Raw genomic sequence first — 23,410 nt, 5'->3', positions numbered from 1 at the left:
AGTTTTAATTCCTTGAAATTTGAATATTTACAGACAGCATTTTCTGTATAGTTCTTGAAAATATCTTGTTAGGAGGTCTCAGATGTAGATATCTGTAGTTTTTAACATTTTATGAAGCTTGTGTAAATCAAAATAGCCTTTTAAATTGTTCTGTTTGCAAATAAACTTTTTCACGAACATCCAATAGACATACTGATTACCTTCAACTGATTAAACAAAGATCAATTACCTTAGCATTCATAACAAAAATGTATTCTGCACTCTTAAAAGTCTTTTTTCATTTGTATTTTACAGCTACCTCGTACATTCCTACCTGACACTAGTCAACCTTTGTCTGTATGGATGAATGTTTTGATCATATCTACTGCATCCTGCAATAAGTAGGCACAACAGAGCTAATGTAACAATGCTGTGCGCAGCTTTCATTTAGATTATTTTTGCTTTTGTGTGTTTCTGCCTCAGCTGTGTTTCAGGTCTTTGTTCCACAGCGGTAGACTTTATCTGAATCCATAGTCTCCTTTTGGGAGAGAAAGGATCTGAAATATGTTCTTTGTGCAGTTGTACCAAAGTGAACGGAAAGGCATCTGGGTAGGCGGGAGGCAGGGCCGGCATTAGATTGCTGGTGCCCAAGTCAGACACTAAGGAGTCCAAGCCCGAGCCCCACCACCCAGAGCTCAAACCAAAGCTTGATCATCTAACTTAGCTTTGCAAGGCCCCCAGTGGCACGGGGCTGCTGGCAACTGCCCCATTTTCTACCCCCAACACCACCCCTGGCAGGACAGCATCACTGGGCAGAGCTCAAAAGTCTCTGTTGTGTGAAGCCCACAAGGTCTCGGTTACTCAGGAGACGTTGTAACAAACAATCCCAGCCTCAGTTCCTTCTCCCCCCCATTTCCTCCTTCCCCAGGCTGCACCCGAAAGGGGCTCTGGGGATGACCCCTGCCCGGGCCCGCCCGCAGGATGGGGCATCTCCAACCCAGGTTCCCCCTTGCAGGAGGAAGGCAGGCCAGGGCACAGCCAGGACCCTGCCCGGTGTGTGCGGGGGGGGCCTTCCCCATCGCCCAGCAACCCCAAGCCAACCTCCTGCTAGGGCTCCTGGGGTGGGGGTGGGAGGCCGGTAGATGGTAAGGGAGCCTCAGCGACTAGCAAATACACAGCAAAGCGGCTGCCAATGGAGCCTGCTAGACCCCTCCCGTCCCGCAGTCCCACCCCCGCCTCCCCTTCCAGCCCTCAGCCCGCCGCACCTGGCTCCAGCCCTGGAGAACCCCCGCCTTACCCGGGAGCCGGCGGCGGTTGGCCCCCCACGCGCCCCCGAGTCCCGCCCGGAGCGGCTCCCCCGAGAACGGGATCGTTCCTCTGCACTGGCTACACGCGCCGGGCGGGACTGCAGGCTCGTCCCTCCTGCTCCCGCCGTTGAGCAGCCTGAGCCTCCTCCCGTGGTGCTGAAATCCTAACCGAGCCCGCACCCGAGGTCGCTGTTGGAGCAGTAAAGCGGAGAATTCCTCTCGCGGCCCGAGTTACAGCGTCACAGCAAACACACCGCCACAAGGGCAAGGAGGGGCGGTTTCAAATATCATTTGCAAAAATAACAGCAAGGAGCATCATACATGAGGTTAACTTTCTTTTTTTGGCTTGCTGGCTGCAACTGCTACATTTAGGGCACCTGCAGATTTCAAGTGTTTCAGCTACAATTTTTGCTTTTAGTCTGCATTTTTAAATTGGTGACACTACCAAACTGATCAGTGCTGAAGCATTGTAGGGAGGGGAGGTAGGTAACATACTACTTAACTAAGTGGAGCTTTGCTTGAGCAGCTGTGAATTTCTTTCATAATTCTTTAAATACCCTTTTTTCCTCACCCCTCATGCCTGGTTGCTGTACCCATTCTGTAAGAAAGAACACTAGAAAAGCACAGGGGAATTATACCAAGAAACAAACAACAAAATGGGAGAGCACATTAGACCCTCAACTTGCTTTGTATAATCTTTTTTAGTACTCATGGAAAGCAGCTAAAATACAAATGTGATGAAATAAACTTTTATCCGCTCCAACTGCATCTCAGAAGTGCCAATAGATAGAAAACCTACTTTAATAGCTGTTTGCAGTGTGGTTGTATCTATGCTGGCCCCAGGATGTGAGAGAGACAAGATGGAAGAATTATATCTTGTATTTAGACCAACTTCTGAGAGAGGCAAGCTTTTGAGCTACAAAGTACTCCTCTTCAGGTGATAAATCCAAATACCATCAAAGGTTTAGTCACTAAAAGGGTACATTTTCTCCCCCTTGAAATATAATAGAGTAACTAAGGAGTCCCTCAGGAGAAACTGACACCATTGCATTTATATTTACCAAAGTGTCCCTAACAATTTGCTGTATTAGAACCCAAGGAAAATCAATTACAGATAAGAGACCTATTAGTCATCCACTCCACTGATTTAATAATGTAGGATTTTTTCTCCCCTGCACTACATTTTCTAGTGTTTTGACTCTTCCAGTTAAGAGCTTTAGGAAATGGTATTTTCCCACTCACTTCTTGCAAGATATTATTCAAGTAGACAGAGTGGAAAAAGTTTTTCCTAGCATTTAGCACATTTCCTTTTCAACTTTATCCCATCTCAGGTTATACACCTGAAATGGTTTCTCTTCCTTTACATTTACACCCTTCACATTTTTTGTAGATTATAGAAATACATATAAATGGTTTGTGCATTTAGATACTCCTGATCAGCCAGACCCAATGTGTTACAGAACAGGACAGAATGCATCTGCAAACTCTATTTGATGGGGGGCAGGAGGTTTGCAAGTCAGAGTTGACCATGCATTACCAGCAAGGAGGAAAAAGATAATATGTAAATAACCAAGCTATTCATCATACTTAAAACACCATCATAGCAGGTGGCTCTTGTTTTCCACTGATTGTACTGTTTCAGAGTAGCAGCTGTGTTAGTCTGTATCCGCAAAAGGAACAGGAGTACTTCTGGCACCTTGGAGACTAACATTTATTTGAGCATAAGCTTTCGTGGGCTACAGCTCACTTCTTCAGATTGTACTGTGATTTGACTATGCAGCCTCAAAAAAAGTCAGGAAATTTTTAAAATAGATTAGGTTCCTAGCGTTATATATGAAATAATGCTTGTATTTTCTGAAATAACATGTCCTACAATTCCTTCAAATGGGGAATGCTAGGAGATGTAGGCAAAGTGACAGAATAAAAAGATACATGCAAATCATTCTTTATTAATACTCAATGAGATAATAGCTGGATAATGCTTCCCTTAGCTATCAGCCTGTTAGAATTAAGGCTTTGCCCATGCAGTAGTTCAAGGGCAAAACTGCAATCTTTTAAATAAATTCTTCTGGCACAAAGCTAAACAGCGCACACTGGATGTCAGTGCTTTTTAAAACAGCAATGACTTTATTGCCCAGAGCTAATGCAAACATTTTCGACACCTACCCTCATTTAGCAATTTATCCAAACAAGGTTCACAAAAGCTATTTATTTCAAAAGTAATCACTTTATGTTGTCCTTAAATGTATTCTCATTTAAAGTGACTACTATTCAATCCTGCAATCTGGCTGTGACTCACCAGCCACAGCCATGAGATACGGAGAATGAGGAAGATAGCACAGAATTTTCATGCATGCAAGAGAGACGATGAAAAATTATCTAAGAATGTATTTTTATGCATCAAAATTTATTACATTTAGAAGGGGGCCAGACTTATTTTGGGCAAAGTGAACCACAACTAACTTTAGCCACAGCAGAACAGAACATCAATACAAATAAAAACACTGTGTGCTGTATTTAAGAAGCTTAATATTTCTGCATTTTTAAATGTTTATATATTAAAGAGGCTATAGATTTTTGTAAATTTTATGAACAGGAAGAAAATAGATTATCAGTATTACATACCATTTAAGATATGCAAGCAACAGAATAAGAACAGTTGTATTAGTCCAACACATCTGTTTCAAATAACAGTGCACTATTTGCACAGGAGATTCTTCTGCTCCATTAGGGCACCTTTCAAGCAAACAAATGAGGAGTCTCCCTCCCCTGATCCCATACTTAGTACTCCCCACCTCTGTACAGCTACCAGGAACTGTCAGTACAGGAGCAAGGGACAGCTCTTACACTGGGGCTTGTATCTCTTTCCCAAATTACCAAACACTGAATAGGCTTTACTTCTCTAATGACTCTTGTACAGCAACTATTACTGATAAAATGTTTCACTTTGCTGTGGCTTCACCCTGCCCCCTAAAATGGTCAGATTTTAGTTATTTTGTATACATAAAGCTATTTTTGCTTGTTGTTTGAAACAGCTCACTGCACCAGCGATAATCATAGAGATAAGGTTTGGCTCCTGGGTTGTAGGAGCCCAGAACGTAACTCTCACATTCTGGCTGGTACAAACTGGAACTGACATTCAAGTCAGAGGTAACACCATCGTATCCTTGTTTAATGCACTTGAACCCTAGGAAAATCAAACAGCTCTGAAATAATCCAAAAAGCAACCCTGTAAATGGATGATTTCATTGTGATATAACACTATATAATCCCAATTTCATGTATCAGTACCAAAGAAATGGTGCATATTTCCCACATTCACAAGCAAAACATCATTGAAACCAGAAGGAAACTGTTTGCCTCTACATTTATTGCAGATTTTAAAAGATTAACAATGCTAACATCTTTACTTGTACTAAAAAGAAACTTTAGTTATCCAATAATACAAGCATCTATTTATTACTAGCTTAGCACTACTGCCAATTTGCACAGAACAAAAACTAGCAAATTGCTCTACAAGATCATCAACAGTAAAAACAACCAAAAGACAGCAGACACACCACTGAAGTTAGTTAAAATGTTCACTGATGCTTGTAGTCTTCATGGAAGAGAGCCTGGAAACTAAAATAACAGAAAAGAAACTAGTAAACAAGGCAATGTATCTGCACAATGTTTCACATATGTACCTGTATTTAAAATTTCAAATCAGAGCTGCCTGCAAAAGCAGGTTCAAATAAAGGGGGGAGGGGAATTCCTTTTGCCAAAGGAGAGTAAGGTCATCTCTTGGTAAAACAAGATAAAAGTGGTACACAGAAACCCACTTGAGAGCAACACTGGAATCTTAGCACCAGTGCTGCTCTGCTGATATCTTGTCCAAAATTAACGCTTGGCACAAGAAAGATTGACCATACTACAGTTATCCAGGGCAGCAGATTAAGATTGCCTTAGGAACTACTGTTCACATTCATTTTCAAGAGTGCATAATACTCAAGGAAATTGCTCTAAATTGAGTTGAAATCAGCAGGGAATGTACCATTTTCCAATCTGGATACTGAATTTTTCCAGACTGGATAAGTAGGTGTTCAGCAAAGGTACCCCAAATGGTACTGTGCCCAATCTGTTTAAACCAGAACAGCCCAGAATGGTGATCAGTGTTGAGGGGGCTGAGAAAATGCATCCCAACATAGTGTGAAGCCACACACTGATTTGTGTCTTTTTCTGCAAATAGCACAGCATGTAGTCAAGAGATTTTCTTCCAAAATGTAAGTGTGAAAGAAGAGGTGAACTGGAAGCATGTGGGGAAAAAATAAAATAAAATAATTGTAAAACAGCAACAATGGCAGCTTCATCAATGAAACAAAGGAAAGTTAAACCCATATTAGTGGGTATGAGAAACAACTCCGGGGCCAACACTATTGGTTCCAGAGCATCATTCTACAACAGACCATGAATGGTGGAACTCCTTTTAAAAACAAAAACAAAAACCCCTCCGTTTTTGCATTCAACACGTCTAATTAATCATGGGAAAGGGAAAAAGTGCAGTGGAAAACATCTCCAAATAGGAACCTATCAGGTAAGTGTAATACTGCCAAATATTGTACCAGCTGAACTTAAAGGCAGCCTTTCTCCAACATGATTGTGCGGTTTATGCTTCTAAACATTTCCAAGCAAAGCCTATGGGATAAATCTTTGTAGTATCACCAAATATCTTGAACAAAGTATGATGAATCAGGCAAGCTTTGAAAACATACAGTTGTATTTAAGGTCCTGGATGCTCTAACTTCTTGTAATGTAAAGGTGGAGAAGCATGACGTTCGTGGAAAAATTTAACTGTACCAACATGACAACCATTTCTCTATTTGCTGTTTTTAGCGGTCATGTGCTTTCAAGCCATTAAAATTGAGTGACCAGAAAATTACACTGTGGCATGGTATTGTAGCTTATTGCTTACACACACCCCCACACACACAAAGCAAAGAGAAATCTTGCTTTCATAAACTAAATAAATTGATTTTACAGGAATGGAAAGGTTTTGGTGCTAAAGAATGAAAATTAAGATATTCCCTTTCAATTAGCAGGTTTATTTATTTTTAGAATGAGATGACTGTTCTTTGCCCAACAGGCACAGGTGAGTTGGTAACTAGAGATCAAGTTTTCTTGCATATTCATCATTTAGGAATGCCAGACACTGCTGCTTTACTGTACGGTACTTGTATTGACTGTACCATAAGCTGTTTGCATTACAAGCAGCATGGTGCCAAATGAAATCATTATACCTGCACACCTAGTAAGCCAAACATATATCAGATCAAGACAAAATTCTCTTTCAAGAGGAAGTAATCTGCCATTGTCACATTAAAAAAAAAGTGAAGGCTCAACTATTTTTAGAAGTGCAACGATGGAGAAAAAGGAGCAAGCTAAAAAGTGCAACTGATATTATTAAATTGTCACTTTGGGCAATCCAGTCATGGATTCTTTACTGACATGCAAACCTGGTGAAAGATAAATGATCAACTAGACCTTGAACATTTGCCTTCAATACTACTGCTAAGTCTTCCATCATTTCTTCGGAACTGCTTCACCAAGAATACTTTTTTTTTTGTTTTTTGTTACTGAAGCAGAGAGTATACTATCGGAGTCTCATCTTTATCTAAATAAAGAGAGAACAATGGAATACAAAGTTCTTTAACACCTTCAGGTTTTGTTTCATTTTCCTGGAGTCCTGCAGTCAAAGAACTTCTGAAGAGCAATATTCAATAGGATTAGAAATAAGCTGACTCCCTAAAGTGATGCTCTGACTTACAAAACAGATGTTCGGCTTCCAGATGATCTTCTATATTTGACTTCCAATACTATTTTAAAACATAGTTCCAATCTTCTGCAGAATCCAAGTTACACCTTGTTTGCAGATTTATTTCTTTGAGGGAAAGAAACTATACAAGATTTTATTGAACAAGACCTGCAAAGTCACGTAAAAACAAGTACACTTGAAACTGTACTGCTTGCTTGTTACAGTGAAAATCTGAGCAGCTGAAGTTTTTGTTAGGCAGAATAGTTGGATGTTCTTATATGGATTCATTATGTAAGTCCTACATAGGCAGGCATGGATTCATACATGCCTGCACGCTTATTTTAAAAGGTTTTGTTCTTAAATTGTTCTATGAATGGAAAAAATATCAAGAACTGCTTTGTCCAGATCATAGCAGCAGTTCAAAAGATGCAGCCATTCAAAAAAAGCTTAGTAAAATAAAGCAACATCTGGTACTGAGGAAAACCATCTCTCAAAGAGATCTGAATTTGAAAATCTTCTCAGCCTGAGAAAGGGGCAGACCGGTTTTCTAGCTCATATTTTTTGTGTTGCTTACATTGTTTGGAGCAAACCATCTTGTCACATAATAGGCATTCTAGGCCAAAGCGAAAGGTAAACAGGCACGTCTGAGAGCAAATCAGTTGTTTTTTCCTCAGAAGATGACATCCAAGTTGTCAGCTTGCACATCTAAGTACAAGGCTAACTTTAATCTTGGAAACGTTTTTGGTACATTAGTATTCAAGTTCACTGCCACAGCACAAAGTGTTCTTCATACTGGCAGCATGCCGAAAACCTTTCACACAGCAGCTTTTGCATGTCCACGTTTTCTAGCAAATGAGTCTCTTGCGTCAAACCTAGAAAGTAAGATGTTGGGTAATTCAGCAGTCCAAAGTAGTTCTGGATTTTCATGAAATAATAAAAACCCAGGTGCATTTGTGGAAACACACTAACACTTCTGTTCAAAGGAAGGCTTTTTAACTGCAGATTTTAATATTTGCAGGAATTCATAAACTAGACCTGTCCATTGCACATACCTATTTACTTGCTCTTTTCTGCCTGTACATTTGTATCATTCTTTGACGGAAAACATCAAATGTATCTTCTTTATTTTCTTCCCCTGCAGCACCCAAGCCCTCCCCTGCAGAGGTAGTACCCCTAGGGAATAAAATGGATAGTTAGCACAATTTGATTCAAATACATTATTTGACAAAGTGCAGAAAAGATGTAAAATAACAATAGTTTCAAAGAGACAGTTACAGAGTAAGAATCTAATTCAGTTTCCTCTATGACAGGCCAATTGTGTACAACTTTTCCTCCCTGCAAACAGAAACAGAAAAAAGCCAAGGTTGTGTGATATTGCTGAATATATGGAAATATAGGTAGTTATCTAGATCAATTTCAAATAAACTCCTCTGGATTGATCACCTGATTCATGACACACATGGTCCCTATTCAAAATGATGGCACCCCAAAGTAGCATTGTTTCCAAAATGGCACAGAAACCACCAGATCTCTTGAAAACTAAGCACCCTGCCTTCCTGTTGGAGAAAAAATATTTAGAGGGCAAGTTATCAGCCCTGAACTCAACCACAGGGTCTGGTGAGCTGTAACTGGGCTTACTGTATCACAAGTGGAAACTCAGATGGCGTAAGTGGCATCAAGAAAGAAACCATCCTCATTATCTAATTTCTGTAACTATATAGCCATGGCCACATAAGCCAAGTAGGTGGTCATACAGCCCTGGAATATTTGTGCACTCTTAATAGTAGATTGAGCCTTTGCAGTCCGCAGGGACTTTTGTGCCTGCAACCAAGTCCCAGGAAGATGTTTTTTCCTTGCAATCCCTGCAGTATTAGAATCTGCCTTGGGAGCTGCAAGATCAAGTTAAAAAGAACTCTGAAGAAGAGCATAAAAACAATTCAACAATTCTGTGGCTTCCGAGCAGGGACAGGCCACTGTCCAAAATGTGCCTTTTTCCACATGCCCCACAGAAACATGCCATTCCCATCCTAGTTCACCAAGTCACCACTCTCACTGCGTTAACAATCTTCCCAAAGATATTTCTGTGATGCCCACAATAGGGAACAAATATATGTGCCTGTAATATGTCATAGCTTAATCATTCCTCTCAACCTCCCAATGCATTCCTTCTGTTTCACTTTTAGGTTGTCAGCACTTCAGGGCAGGGACTGTCTTCATTTTCTGTCTTCTATAGCGCCAACCATTGGTGCTTAAGTAATAATGGATTTGTGAACCAGGAAGACTTTATTGTTGATATTGTAAGTATTGCAGAGTCCCCCTTCTGGGATAACTTTCAGGGCAAGAGTACAAGTGACTAATCAGAGAAGTTAGAGATTAGACTGGTTATAAGAGTGATCATCTAAAGCTCTTCTGCCTTCACATTTGTCTTCCCTCAGTTCAATTTCAGACCTGGCCAGATCCACAGCTGACACAAATCACTTCTCTAAAACAGAAAGAGGAACTCAAGACCAGCAGGGGCTTCCCATAACTGAACTTTCTGTAACTACTGGCTCCAGCAGGAGGCATCATGTTCCCCATCTCTTATCTCCGCTATGGAAGAAGGACGAGAAACCCAAGAGGAGAAAAGGGATGTTATTCTCAACCTTTCCAAGACAAGCTATTATCTTTTCCCTGTCATAGGCAAGCCTCAAGCTTCTTTTCCATCTCCACATACAAGAAGATTGACATGTCTGTGTGCATCAATCCTGGAGGCAAATGCTCTTGTTGCTGTAACACAGCAATAAAAAGCTATGCTAACATTACATTGGACTGCCTCTAAACCTTCACACATATTACTTCTGTCCATTTCTCTTTGGTGAGATAGAATTACCCAATTTGTGGGCCTTCTAACCACATCTCAGCTAGTACTTGTCCACAGAAGGGCTGATGGTTTCTAAAGCATGCAGCATATCCAAAGGGAGGGCCATGGATCACCTTGAATAAATGAAAAGCTGCACTGGACAGCAATTAAGGTCACTATAGTGATACACAAAAAGGTAAATTGCCCAGGACAGCCTCACTCATGTTGAGATAATCTCAGATTTGGGCCTGAGACTTGCCTCCAGAGAGAAAAGAAAGAGCACTGGAGATAATTAAAGAATCTAGTGCTTTGGAGTTACCTAGAAACATAGCTGCAACGCCCTCTGTACATTAGACCAAAAAGGGCAGCACAATTTTCCTGAGAGCTATGTACAAGGAGTACATGCACAAACAGTTCTCACTTGTCTGCTCTGGGCAAGTGCCTTTCCATAAGTGATAGAGCAGCTAACTTTAGTTGGAAAAAAACAAAAACCAACAGCATATTTTCATACCTAAAACACTTCCCTTTACAGAGGCTCTAAATCTTCTTCAGAACCTGGTAGGTTCACACCTGGATTGACCAACCAGGCTTTAACACTCAACTATTAATTGCATGCTGGGGAAATCAAGGAACTGCATGTGCTCTTGGCTTCTCCAAGTGTGTTGGGATGAGGAGTTCTGGAAGCTAAGGATCCAGTATCTTGGCAGAGAGTAGAAAGCTATAGACTAGATGAGGTGCTTTCCCATAGGGCATTCCCATCTGAAGGAAGGAGGTGGGAGACTAAGGTGATAGGCCACCTAACCCCAGGGTGTCCCAGAAGTACAAAGAAACACACACTTGGCTAAAAGACACCCAAATAAATTAACTAATTCTGTTGGAGAAAGATGGGAAAATTTTTCCCTAAGAAAATAAACAGTAAACCAACAAAGTACTTCAGTCAGCTAGAGTTTTTCCCTTGTAGTTGGTGGAGTGAAATCACAATTTTCTTTGTGCTAGGTTTTTCTATTTGCAGCTTGGAAGAACTATAACCTACTATCTTGGCTGGAAGAGGACATTGGAGAAGACATTCTTAAAACTCAGAAAAGATTGTAAAATAATAATGTATGCATTTCAAGAGAAAAGCATGCTTACCTTCTAGGAGATGCACTTACCTCTTTGCAGGATGCAGTGGAAAGAATCTTATGTTTAGAGTGGAGATGATGTATTACCTTAACACATAAGTACTGTGTGTGGAACTCCTATGAAGTCTATTTATATATTACAATGCACACATCACGGCAATATCCAGGCACCAATTGGAATTCTGCATGCAAAGAGCTTGCAAGGTAAAATCTATTTGTTTTCCTTCTAACGGAGCACCCTTGTGTTATTACAAGGCTTCCACACACAGCAGGGTGCTCTCCAGAGTTTAGGTGGTGTAAATAAAGAGCCTCAGGAAGCATTTCCTCCCAGCCTTCAGCAATGTCCATTCAGATGGCAGGAAACAGCCTCCCCTTAGAACACCAACTTTCACCCAATCTCATTAGTAGAGACACAAGGCCTCCAGTCTCACTCTGACCAGCCCAAGGAGGAGACCAAGAGTGGGAATAAGACATAGGACTGATCCCCTCAGGACAGGACAGGGACCCACAATTGCTACTAGAAGCATTTTCCAAATATGTCTAATATTTCTGCAGTTTGTTCCCATTACATACACTTTCACAGGCTCTTTGATTCCTTTTCCTTGTGAACCAAGACCACGTCCTTCTTGCCAGCCCATCTTCTGAAGCATCTGGAAACCCACATTCTTAACTGTTAATTTCTTGTGTAAAAAGTCTAAGTCTTTTGGTTTCTGCAGAGAGAGAAAGCAGGGGGAGAGTTTTTGGTACAGAAAGCAGCCACCAGTTTGATCTCTTCACCAGAAACTTTCTGCAAATTGAGTGTTTCCAAGTTCCTGAATGTACAGAAACAGAGTTAAAAGTACATGCTTAAGTGACAGGTTTCTTCATCAGGATGGAAAATGTCTTCTGAAGAGTAATTGTTTGTGTAGCCAATTTACAGAGTACTAAACTAATGTACCTGACAAACGATCTTTATTTTGTGTCATTGATTTGTTTAATCACTATAAAAAATAGGAAAGCGTTAGAGCACACTATTTTCTTTTTTAATAGTTGTGTTTTCTGATAACAAAAGCAGGATGAGAAATTTAAAACATTAACCCACTCACTATTACAAAAACTCCATTTGACCACACTTACAAAATTATTCTAAGAGATAAGAGAAAGCTACCAGATTAACAAATGATTGAATTATTCAATAAGGGCCCTAACCTGTGGGGGTGTTGAGCTTTGTCACCTTCCACTGTCTGCCCTGGAAGTGGAGGGAAGTTGGCTACTCTCAAACAGTGCACTGTTCCTTGCAGGATCCAGGCCTAAGGTTTGGACTGCCATGAAATCAATGGCAGACATTTTCAGATCTGCAAAAGAACTGTTTTCACAAGATAGAGTGAAATTACACAAGTTTCCTCACCTTCTTCTTCTTTGTAACTGGGCGGCCTCGGGGTCTGTCATAAGCAATTCTGACAGGTTCATGAACTGGGAATTAAAAGCAAAGACAAAAGTCAATCACAAAGATGACCAATTTGCATATGGAACTAGCAAAATACATATTCATATGCATGACTCGCATTTAATGCCTTAATCTAATACTACTACCAACTACCTTTTTATCACTTTGTTTAATCAACAGCAGAGAGGAGTGTGGGATGCAATAGCTATATATGCTCACTGAATCCAAGCGTTGTTGAGTCAACTTTACAACACACATAAGTTAGAAGCAAGTTTTACTATTGCACCAGAATGCAATGACTGTCCACCTGTTCACTGGGATGTGCCAATGGCTACTAGTAAACAGATATCTGAAGTGCATATTTTTTTAATTCACTTTATTAAACCAAGAATCACAAATATATAGAATTCAAGTACTCTTGCCGAGGGCCAGAAAACATCCTTGAAATGATACTTACCTTTTGGTTCCTCTATGAGGCAGACCCTCTTAGATGCAGGAATCATGCCAACTTTCAGAGATTTGCTGCTGATTCTTTTGCGAGGGAAAGGGGTACCAGGAGCAGAAGCTGGCACCTGTGTTGACAGATTTGGTGTAGTACTATCAGAAGCTGAGCTTGGCTGCATTTCACCTGTTGAAGTTTCTTCTCCTGTTTTGGACAGCATCTCTTTGGATGCGATCTCCTCAGCACTACCTGCTGAGACCTCTTCTTCCCCCTCCTCTGCATGCTCCATTTCCACTTCTTCCAAGGTCTGGGAGATATTCTCAAGTTCAGCTTCTTCTTCCTCGTCCTCATTGTCGTCGTCGTCCTCTTCTTCCTCCTCCTCATCTTCTAAATTATCCAAATTTCTTTCGTCAGGTTTATCACTTTCTCCAAGTGCAGCTATTTCTGAAATAGCACTAAAGTTGATGGATGGGCACAATTCATAGACTTTCATTCGATAAAATTTGAAAGCAGAACTGTTTTGGTCTTGCAGAAACCTGGAAGCATCGCAGAAACAAATTGCATTGAAAAGCATTTAAATTCAACAACTAAAAGAAAATTCCTATGCGTTACCATAAAGTTAGATATTAAAAATGGATTTAGTAAAAAAGATTAGATGTAGTCATTACACTGGTACTTTTGTACTATTATGAAATACTATAGGAACTCCCAACCACATGTAAAAGAAGTCGCTTGGTCCAATTCGACAAACACTAATGGCATTACACCAACAAAAGATTTGGCACAAACTGGCACAGCCCCATAGAAAGCAGTAGAGCCGTGCCAATTTATACCATCAGAAGATTTGACCCATTGTGTTTAAAGTCCTAAAAAGAGTCCAGAACATAAGAATGGCCATAGTTGGTCAGACCAATGGGCCATCTAGCCCAGTATCCTGTCTTCCCGTGCCAGATGCTTCAGAGGAAATGAACAGAACAGGGAAATTTATCAAGCAACCCATCCCATTGTTTAGTCCCAGCTTCTGGCAGCCTGAGGTTTAGGGACCCAAAGAATGGAGCTGCATCTCTGACCATCTTGGCTAATAAGTTCACTTCAACCTCCCTGGACACACAATAGCAGATTTAAAGGTAGCCATCCTATAACATCAGGATCAGACTACAAAGAGAAACTGCTGAGCTTCAGTTCATTTGCAAATTTGACACCATCAGCTCAGGATTAAACAACGACTACGAATGGCTAGCCAACTACAAAAGCAGTTTCTCCTCCCTTGGTATTCACACCTCAACTGCTAGAAGAGGACCTCATCCTCCCTGACTGAACTAACCTCATTAGCTCTAGCCTGATTCTTGCTTGCATATTTATACCTGCCTCTGGAAATTTCCATTACATGCATCTGAGGAAGTGGGTATTCACCCATGAATGCTTATGCTCCAATACATTTGTTAGTCTATAAGGTGCCACAGGACTCTCTGTTGCTTTTTACAGATCCAGACTAACACAGCTACCCCTCTGAGCTTTGGACTTCACTATCTTGATTAATTTTGTATCATCTGCAAACAATGCCACCTGACCATTTACCCCTTTTCCCAGAACATTTATGAATATGTTGAACAGTACAAGCCCAAGTACAGATCTTTGGGGGATCCCACTATTTCCCTTTCTCCACTGGGAAAGCTGACCATTTATTCCTACCCTTTAGCCAGATACTGATCCATGAGAGGAACTTCCCTCTTATCCGTTAACTGACTACTTTGCTTAAGAGTCTTTGATGAGGTCCTTGTCAGAGGCTTTCTGAAAGTTCAAGCATACCGCATCCACTAGATCACTTGTCCATGTTTGTTGACACCCTCAAAGAATTGCTTTGGGGTGCAGGATGACTGGCTGTGGATGTAAAAAAAATTACATCTCCCATCTATCACAACTGCATTCTGGAGAGATTTTGGCCTTCTCTCAAGTTTCAGATACTGTCTCCATTAGTGATCAATTAGTGGTTAAACCAGCGACTTTCAAACTTTAGCAACCCGAGGACTCCTGTTTTGATTTTAAAAGTTTCGTGGACCTCTAAGACAGCTTCTAATTTTCCCTGGGGCTGCTCAACTCCCGCTCAGCCCCAGCCCCCAATCCATCCCACCCTTCCTCTTTCCCACCTCTTTCCACCCCTACCCCATAGCACGCCCTGTGCACACGTCTCCCCCTCCCCCCAGTGCCTCCTGCATGCCATGGAACAGCTGATCTGAAGTGTGCAGTAGGCGCTAGGAGGGAGGAGGAGGAGTTGATCAGCAGGGCTGGTGGCCCTGGACATGACTCACAGACCCCAGTTTGAGAACCACTGAGTTAAACAAGATGGACAAATAATCTGACTTGGTAGAACAAATCCAAATCCTATATTCCTAAAAATATTTAAAATGTTACAATTTATATCTTCTTTAAGGATCAAAAGACAGTGATATTAAAAAAAAATCTATGTAATTTAATGCTGCCAAAAGACAGAACTATATGTCAAACAGTAATTCTACATTAAAAGCTTGGTGTTGTATTTCCTCTTATTAGACTATTTACACAAATGGATATATAGATTACTCACCAAAGATCTGGGTTATCTGCACTATTATCTATGCTGAACTGCTCAATTTCTGGTCCGACCTGAGCAACAAACTTGGCCAGCTTCTCAGCAGTTTCCATTGTTTTAGCATCCACTGCAAGTAAGAAAACAGTACGTTTGTACAGTGCCTAGAATAATGGGATCTAAAGTAACTGAAATCTCAAGACACTATGACATGGTAAATAATGATACCAAGTAGAGTATTTTACTGACATCTGAACTAATGCCTTGCTCATACTACTAGAGCACTTAAGATTTAATTTCAGATCTTTACTCACCATCAGGAAATTGAGACAACAGTGACTGGGAATGTCCAGTGGATGCCAATAAATCCTCAGTGTCTGCCACTTCTTCGAGTGACAGAGAGACTTCCGGATTGGTGGCATGCTGTGAGGATCCAGCTGTGTCCAATGAAGAGTTCTTCTCAGACATGCTGATTTCTGATATGGAAGATTTTGACTGAACCGAACCTTGGGTGAGCTTGTCTTGACGTTTCAGCATCGTACCAGCTGAAAGCACAGTCTGTGTCCCTATAGTTGATTTTCTCACTTTCCTGCCTCTAACTCCATGTTGTGTAAAAATTCCAAGTCTTTTTCTTTTAAAGAGCCTTTTCTTGATACTTGCTACTTTCCTCGCATACAACATTGCCCTCACTGATTCTGTTGCAGATTCTTCTGGTGTTTTCCCCTCTCTGCCTCCATCTTTTGTAGATGATGTCAATCTTTGCATCTCTGATAACTTCAGTCTGTAATATTTGTATTCTAGACTATCCTCCTCAGACAAGAACCTACATTAGAAAAGAAAAATGCATGCAGCATGTGTAATGAAAATATACACTGAAATCAACCTTCAATATTTCAAGAACATCATGGTAGTTGATACTATTAGGATGCCCTATCCTGGTAAAAACAACCTGCAGGTATGGGTTTTCCTCAGATAAGCAGTAGTGCCATTTCCTAAGCAGTAAGCAAAGACAAGTTGTGTCAAGCTGCAAAATCACAGATTGCTCTAAGATCGAGCTCAAGTTGCCAGTAATGAAACAGCTATACCGTGAGGATCATATTCAAAATGGCACTATCAACTTGATTTATTAATTTTTTCAAAGCTGACTAATTTAAAATAATTCCATTTTAAGAAAGAATGCTCTATAAAGAGTATGTCTCGGATTTAAAAAAAAGTTTTCTTCTATTTCACACTGTTTATAAAAGGTCTTTTCAGCAAGAAAAGAAACTGAGTGCCTGTACAGAAGCAACACTTAATTAACAATACACAAACTATACTTCCTGGGATTTAGGGAAGTACTTAAGCATGAGTAGTCCCATTGACATTAGGGCTATTCACATGCTTAAAGTTAACCACATGTTTTAAGTAACTTCTAGAATCAGCGCCGAAGTGCTGTCCAAACTGCAAAGTGAACAAACTGGAAAAGTATAGAAAAATTTTTCTCTAGTTGTAATTTGTGACTACAGAAGCCAATTCTCAAACAACCTTCAACTAGACAGTTTCGCTTTAAAATAAAATGGCATTGTTAAAGATCTGGACAAACTGACTGGATAGAAGTGATTCATGTTCATTTTTGCTTATGAAACCTAAACCAGGATTTAAATTCAGGTCTTTTCTAACCTTCTGTAATTTAGACCCTAACCCTGCAGCGAGCTCCCCGCAAGCACATCCCTGTGCCTGTCTGGAGTCATGGGGACACATGTGGGGGCACAAGGATCTGCTCACACAGAGGTCAATGCTGAATCAGGCCCTCAGCCCTCTTCATCTTCAAAAAGAATACTCATGTTAAATTACTGAAATTAAATCAACTTCATATAATAAAATTTTAACCTGGACTAAAAAGCTTTAATAGAGCATTACAAAACTTTTCAATCTCAGTTTAATTCAAGTTGCAACTTAAATTTCACACCCAAATTGCTGTTAGAACAAAATGAGATTTATTTGAAAAAATTAAGACTATACCATACTTATGCAATTATGTGTCTTAAGTTCTGTTTTCAGACACTGAGCACAGGACTAAATACATAATTCATACACACATACATTCATTATACCTAAATGTCTTATGGCTTTCTACTCAAATTGTTTTTGCCCTCCTGCATGTTGACTGATAGATCAAAAGGAGTCTAGTCTACTAGACAAAGCAGGTGATTAAGAATTAGAACTCCTGGGCAGATATCACTTACTTATCAAGTATGTTAAAAAGCTTAATTAGCATTTATAAAGTGTTTTCAGGTATTCAGATGAAATATCCACTATGGACTTGATTTTAAGTCCATTGAAATCAATGGCAAAGTTGCCACTGACTTCTAGGGCAAAGTATTATTATGCTACAGTAGAACCTCAGAGTTACAAACTGACCAGCACACCACATATCATTTGGAACCGGAAGTACACAATCAGGAAGCAGCAGGGACAACCACCAGATAGAGTACAGTACTGTGTTAAATGTAAACTAAAGAAGGGGGAAAGCAGCATTTTTCTTCTGCATAATACAGCTTTGACACTTTACTAAGTCAATGTTCAGTAGTAAACTTTTGCCAGAAGCACCTCCACCTTTTCTTTGGAATTACGAACATTTCAGAGTTACGAACAACCTTCACCTGAGCTTCTACTGTATATCTGGAATTAACTTCACCAAAATACCTACCAATATTCAGGGCAGCTCTTCTGAGCAGTCCTCTCTTTTGCTGACAAAGTACCTGTAACAATACTGTTCACTAGCTTTTCAATCGTCTCTACAACTCTCCGATCAGCTCGCTGTGGAACTGTAACAACAAAAAAGCATGGTCATTGCATTATTCTTGTCAATAGGATGTAAAGGTGTCCAACCAGGTTTATAGCAATATTCCAGGAGTAAGCCAGCTATTGTTAACACACTACACAGGCCCATTCTCAGTAGACTGACGTTTTAGGTGTAATCAGGATAACAAAAGGGGGAAGTGATCATGTAATAATCAAAGAATGTTGAGTGAGAAGATACATGCCAGGATCATATTAATTATACTAGTTTTATAGCATAACAATTACTAGCTGTAAGTCTAGTTTCAATTCCCAGTCAAACAATGGAGCAAGTATTGAGGGAAAGAGTCACAACACATCCACGATGATTAAATCAACAGCAATTGGCATTGTAAAGAACAAATCTTTCAGAACTAATAAGGTGACTTTTTATCTTAACAGAAAAGCTATTGTTTGCAATATATGCAAATTTTAGCACATCATTTGATAGAAAACATCTCAGAATCTCACTCAAATTATTTCAAGTTCACTTGGATAGGAAGTGTATCATGAACTGATATTTGGCTGAATAACTAGAACCCTGCAAATCTGCAGATAACCGCTTTATATCCATGAAGCATTTTTGCGTATTGCAGATCGGATGCAGATACAAATTTTGTATCCGGGCAGGGCTCTACGTATAACCATAAACAAAGGGTCATGACAAACAGCAATGTAATATATTGGTGAGAAGTGTCTACTGGGATACTGCAGGGATTTGTGTGAGGTCTCATTTTATTTAGAGGAATCTAGTCCTACTTGACACTTAAGTCAAATTTAAAAAAAAAAAGTCAAAAGTAGCTTCAGCTACTATATTTACCTCTGTGTCTGCCTTTTAATATTTGTGCTTTTACAGTTACATTTTCCTATCTTTTAAAATATTAGCAAAAAAGATTCAAGTAGAATTAATGAGAATAAATTAAGAAGGATAAATTGAGGCTTAAAAAAAAAATCAGGAAAATCTTCAAGGATTGATCTCTTAGGTCTAGAACAGGGTCATTATGAGAAGCAGTGTGGATTAAGGGACTGAGCCTGGGGCTGGAGCCAGGACCCTGCAAAATTCTGTAAAATCTAATCGTGGATCTGTTGCTGACCACCTACATGATCTGGGCAAATTAACTCTTATACAAAATGAGAACTACTTATATGCATCAAAAGGGTGTTGTGAAGACTAGTTATATTTGAATACTACTATGAAAATGTGAAATGCAAGTTATTTGTCAGTCAAGTCAAGTGTTGGAAGTCCCACCATTTGGAACATTTAAATCTAGATTAGACAAAACACCAATGAGTGTATTATAGGGAATAGTCTTGCACTGGAGAGGGATTGACTACATAGTCTAATAGGCCTTTTCATCTCTCACTTCCATGATTATATGGGGGGAAAAATCTAATAAATATGTATCAGAAAAATATTTTATGGAATTTTACTTACTCTTCATTTTAGGTCTTGTATCAGGAGCAGTTTTTTTAAGCTGTACTGTGGACTCGGGTTCTATTTTCTTCATCTGAATTGGATAGCCACTTTTCTCAAGCCAAGCTTTCAAGTTCTCGATGTACTCTCTTCCAAATAATGTTGAATCATCAAAGTTTGGGAATGACGTTGGTGCTGGAGCCATTTCCTGGAGACCAACGGCTTCAAGTATTTTCTCTTGCCTGAAAGCAGAAGCTAATGCAAAGGTTTGCCCCAAAAGTGCCAAGGACTTCCGACACAGAGAAATGGTGGTCTCAAAAGCACCTGCCATTTCTCCAGAATTACTGAAACCACTTGTCTTGATGCTTAATTCATAGGCATTGCAGGCCATAAGCAGAGGTGTGACACTCTTTAGAAGACGATCTTGGAGCCTCATCATGTACTTATCAAAAGGCTTTATTATCTCAAAGAAGCAGTTCTTAGTCTTCATGGCACCCTTGTCCAACAACATATTTAAGAACTCATTGTCTACTTTGGGAGTCTTCAAAGCAGCATGTTGTAAATTTTTGATGGTAAAGAAACAATAATCTCTGTGTTCTGGCTTTAGTGAGCATTTGAACGAAGCAAGCATTTTTGCACACGTTTCTGTCTCCAGCTCGAAGAGGGCCCCAAACAGCTGCTGAAATTCTGCATCATTTTTTATTGTGTGAAATCCAGCCCATTTTATTATTTCTATTCCAAAGGTTGAGAATATGTCAGACTTGTCCACAAGATCAAAATTAAGATGTCTGAGAACATGTTCAGACTTACGAATTCGGATGACAGGTCTTTGGGTTGTCACAGTTGGCCTCTGATTAGGTCGTAATATTAGTTTCTGATTAAGGCGCTGGGCAATTGCAGACCTCTGGTTAGGACGGTCTGCAGTTTCTGGCATCTGATCAGGTTGCAGAGTTGACTTCTGATTAGTCATTGGTAGTGTTTTTTTAGTGTTCCATTTCTTTAGAGGAGTTTTGATATCTCCTTTAAATATTTTATTTTTAATCAGGCCTCTTGTAATATTTTTCCCTCGCAGAATCCTTCCTCTACTGATGTTGCCTCTGCGTACTGGCGGTCTGAACTCACTCTCAGATTGAAGTCCATACTCCAGGTCATAATCCTGACTTTCTATGTTCCCATACTCCTCTTCCACAAGTCCTGGTGACCTAAAATCACCTAAGAGCTCAGAAGAGCCAAAGTCAGTGTCATGCAATCTGGAGGATTCCCGAGGGTGAGGGCGGCCATAGTCCCGGTCCCGAGAGGTAGGGCGGCCATAGTCCCGGTCCCGAGAGGTAGGGCGGCCATAGTCCCGGTCCCGAGAATCAGGGCGGCCATAGTCCCGGTCCCGAGAATCAGGGCGGCCATAGTCCCGGTCCCGAGAATCAGGGCGGCCATAGTGGTCATGGTAGTAATCATCTTTCCTCATGAGAGGGCTACTAGATCTATAAGAAGGCCCTGGATAGTCCTCTCTAGTGTCTCCTCTCCAGTCGTTATGAGGATGGTGTTGGGGACCATCATGTGAATATCTTCCATCATCATGAAAACTGTCTTCATACCTGGGTCTTGAAACCGATCTTGAATGAGCTGCAAGAAACAGTTTAAAAGAAGAAATGAGTACAACATAAAATATGTTAATGTACTAAGAGGTCAAGCACATTTAGAAATCTGAGCAACCAGCACTCCTACACATCCCCTTAAATTAGAGTCCAAGTCCAATTCTATGAAATATTTCTCTCTCTCTTCTTGTACTTTCTACCTTGCAATAGAAAAGCAATAAATGTTAAAAAAAGTCTGGGTTTTTGCACAAGAAAATTACTTAAAATATCTTATTCATAGATTCATAAATTTCAAGGACAGAAGAGACTACTGAGATCATCTAATCTGACCTCCTCTATAGCACAGGGCCTAGGACATTCCCCGAAATAATTCTTAGACTCCATCTTTTAGAACAACATCCCATCTTGTTTTAAAAAAATATCAATGATGGAGAATCCACCACGATGCTGGTAAGTTGTTCCAATAGTTAATTATTTGCACTGTTAAAAATGTACTCATTTCCAGTCTAAATTGATCTAATTTCAACTTCCAGCCATTAGACTCTGTTACACTGAAGATCACATTACTAAATATTTGTTCCCTGTGTAGATACTCAAACTGTAATCAAGTTACCCCTTATCTTCCTTTGTTAAGGTCAACAGACTGAGCTTCTTGAACCTATCACTATGAAGTGTGGGGGCCACGCCTCTTTGCTCTTACACAAAAAATCTACAGGAAAAAGCTCTATTAACGCAAATTTAAAGTAGAAAATCTAAAGATATCAAAAAATTGTGATCTGTACAGCAACTGCCATAATCCACAGGTGAGGCAAACTGAGCATTGATTTGGGCCTTACCTTTAAAATGATGGATTGTCTCTTCTATAGCATCATTTCGGTCCATCCGATACCTTTTAACTTTATCTTGCACCACAGCATCAAAAGTCTCCCGTGTAATTCGTCTTGAAGCCATTTTCACTCTGTAGCAAGAAAAATGCTCAGTCTCTGACTGAAATACATTCACTGCTTTCAAATGCACTTTCTTTGCACAAGGGAGAGCGAGCTGCCTCTTGTAAAGGCAGAGCTAAGCTAGGTGCATTTACAGTGCCACAGAAGAGTGGCATGTTCCACTGTGAGAGGGGCTGGGCAACATTTTCATAAGAACACTGTCTGGGTGGGTGGGTGGATTCTGTCCCCCGTGGGCACAAAAAAATGTACCAACTGGCCGATCAGAAAGCGAGGCCCCATGCAGGAAGGGAATTCAATGCAGACTGAACTGCTAGCCTGGAGGAAAGTGGTAAGTGCCTCCAAGGCAGTGCTGGGTGGCTTCCCACCGATCACTCCACAACTCCCCGAGGCTGCCCCGGTCCCCAGTGCCCCGCAAGCGCCGCCGGCCCGGGTGAGGCCTCCAGCCCCCACCCTCGCGGGGCAGAGGGTGGAACGCGGGTCACGCTGCTCTAACGGCGGATTCCCCAACTCCCCCCTCAGATTCCCCACCCCCCCCGCGCCAGGTTTCTCCACCCCAAGCCCCACCCTCACCTTGCCCCACTCCGGCAGGCAGGATGCGCCCAGCCCCGCGCTCGGTCCGGTAACTCCCAGCAGCCTCTGCGGGTCACCTGACGCAGGCCCCCGTCGCGCATGCGCCCTGATCATTCCCCCCCCCCTCCGTCCCTCCCTGCGCAGGCGCAGTCACCTCCCTCCGAAATTCGTGTCAGGGGAGGTTGGGGGTAATTTTATTTTTTATTTAAAAATTGAAAATTTGAAACCCCAGGACACTCCCCAAAGACGGGTAGCTGAGGTGACGGGACTAACTACGAGCTCGCGCAGCCTCTCACCCCCGGGCGGTGCGGACGGCGGCTCGCCAAAGCCCGGCAGCAGCGATTTATCCACCAACTCCGATCAGCTCGTCCAAGTTGCGACTTTTCTCCACAGGGGGCCTGGCCTGGCAGAACGGTCGCGCACCGCGCATGCGCTGGAGAGGGTGAGGCGCTCGCTGAGCCCCGAAGATAATAGGCACGCGCATGACGCTTCTGCGCGTGCGCAGTACGTACCTGTTGTAACGCCGGAGGAACGCGCGTGAGTTTGTGGCGCAGGCGCACTGATATCCCTTTCGGACGCCTGCGCAGTCTGCATCC

General features: G+C 41.1%; 1 protein-coding gene across 5 annotated transcripts; it reads right to left on the bottom strand.

The window, feature by feature from the left end:
• Positions 1-10: 10 nt before the first annotated feature.
• Positions 11-23,402, bottom strand: SUGP2 (SURP and G-patch domain containing 2). 5 transcript variants are annotated; one of them, XM_050934041.1, is made up of 11 exons: positions 22,815-22,925; positions 22,134-22,255; positions 19,727-21,325; positions 18,161-18,278; positions 15,786-16,294; positions 15,490-15,601; positions 12,921-13,441; positions 12,425-12,489; positions 11,611-11,747; positions 8,130-8,250; positions 11-92 (listed from the first exon to the last, which is right to left on the bottom strand). In XM_050934041.1, the coding sequence occupies exons 1-10, from the start codon at positions 22,913-22,915 to the stop codon at positions 8,130-8,132; spliced, it is 3,405 nt and encodes a 1,134-aa protein (XP_050789998.1). In that variant the 5' UTR covers positions 22,916-22,925; the 3' UTR covers positions 11-92. The 5 variants fall into 5 exon arrangements, with proteins under 5 accessions (XP_050789998.1, XP_050790000.1, XP_050789999.1 ...); XM_050934043.1 differs by lacking the exons at positions 11-92; positions 22,815-22,925 and adding exons at positions 3,675-4,907; positions 23,327-23,402; XM_050934042.1 differs by lacking the exons at positions 11-92; positions 22,815-22,925 and adding exons at positions 3,675-4,907; positions 23,111-23,294.
• Between the last annotated feature and the right edge of the window lie 8 nt (positions 23,403-23,410).

The sequence above is a fragment of the Gopherus flavomarginatus genome, chromosome 24 (assembly GCF_025201925.1).
Source record: "Gopherus flavomarginatus isolate rGopFla2 chromosome 24, rGopFla2.mat.asm, whole genome shotgun sequence".
NCBI classification, from domain to species: Eukaryota; Metazoa; Chordata; order Testudines; family Testudinidae; genus Gopherus; species Gopherus flavomarginatus.
This window is presented reverse-complemented; position numbering and strand designations above follow the sequence as displayed.

What these genes read in the sequence shown, in the direction of transcription:
- SUGP2 (XM_050934041.1), bottom strand. Translation starts at nt 22,915, where the DNA reads ATGCGCGACGGGGGCCTGCGTCAGGTGACCCGCAGAGGCTGCTGGGAG. An exon ending in AAGAGCTGCCCTGAATATTG is followed by an intron (nt 16,295 to 18,160) that starts GTAGGTATTTTG and finishes TTTCTAATGTAG; the next exon opens with GTTCTTGTCTGAGGAGGATA. An exon ending in GTTGTCTCAATTTCCTGATG is followed by an intron (nt 15,602 to 15,785) that starts GTGAGTAAAGAT and finishes TCTTACTTGCAG; the next exon opens with TGGATGCTAAAACAATGGAA.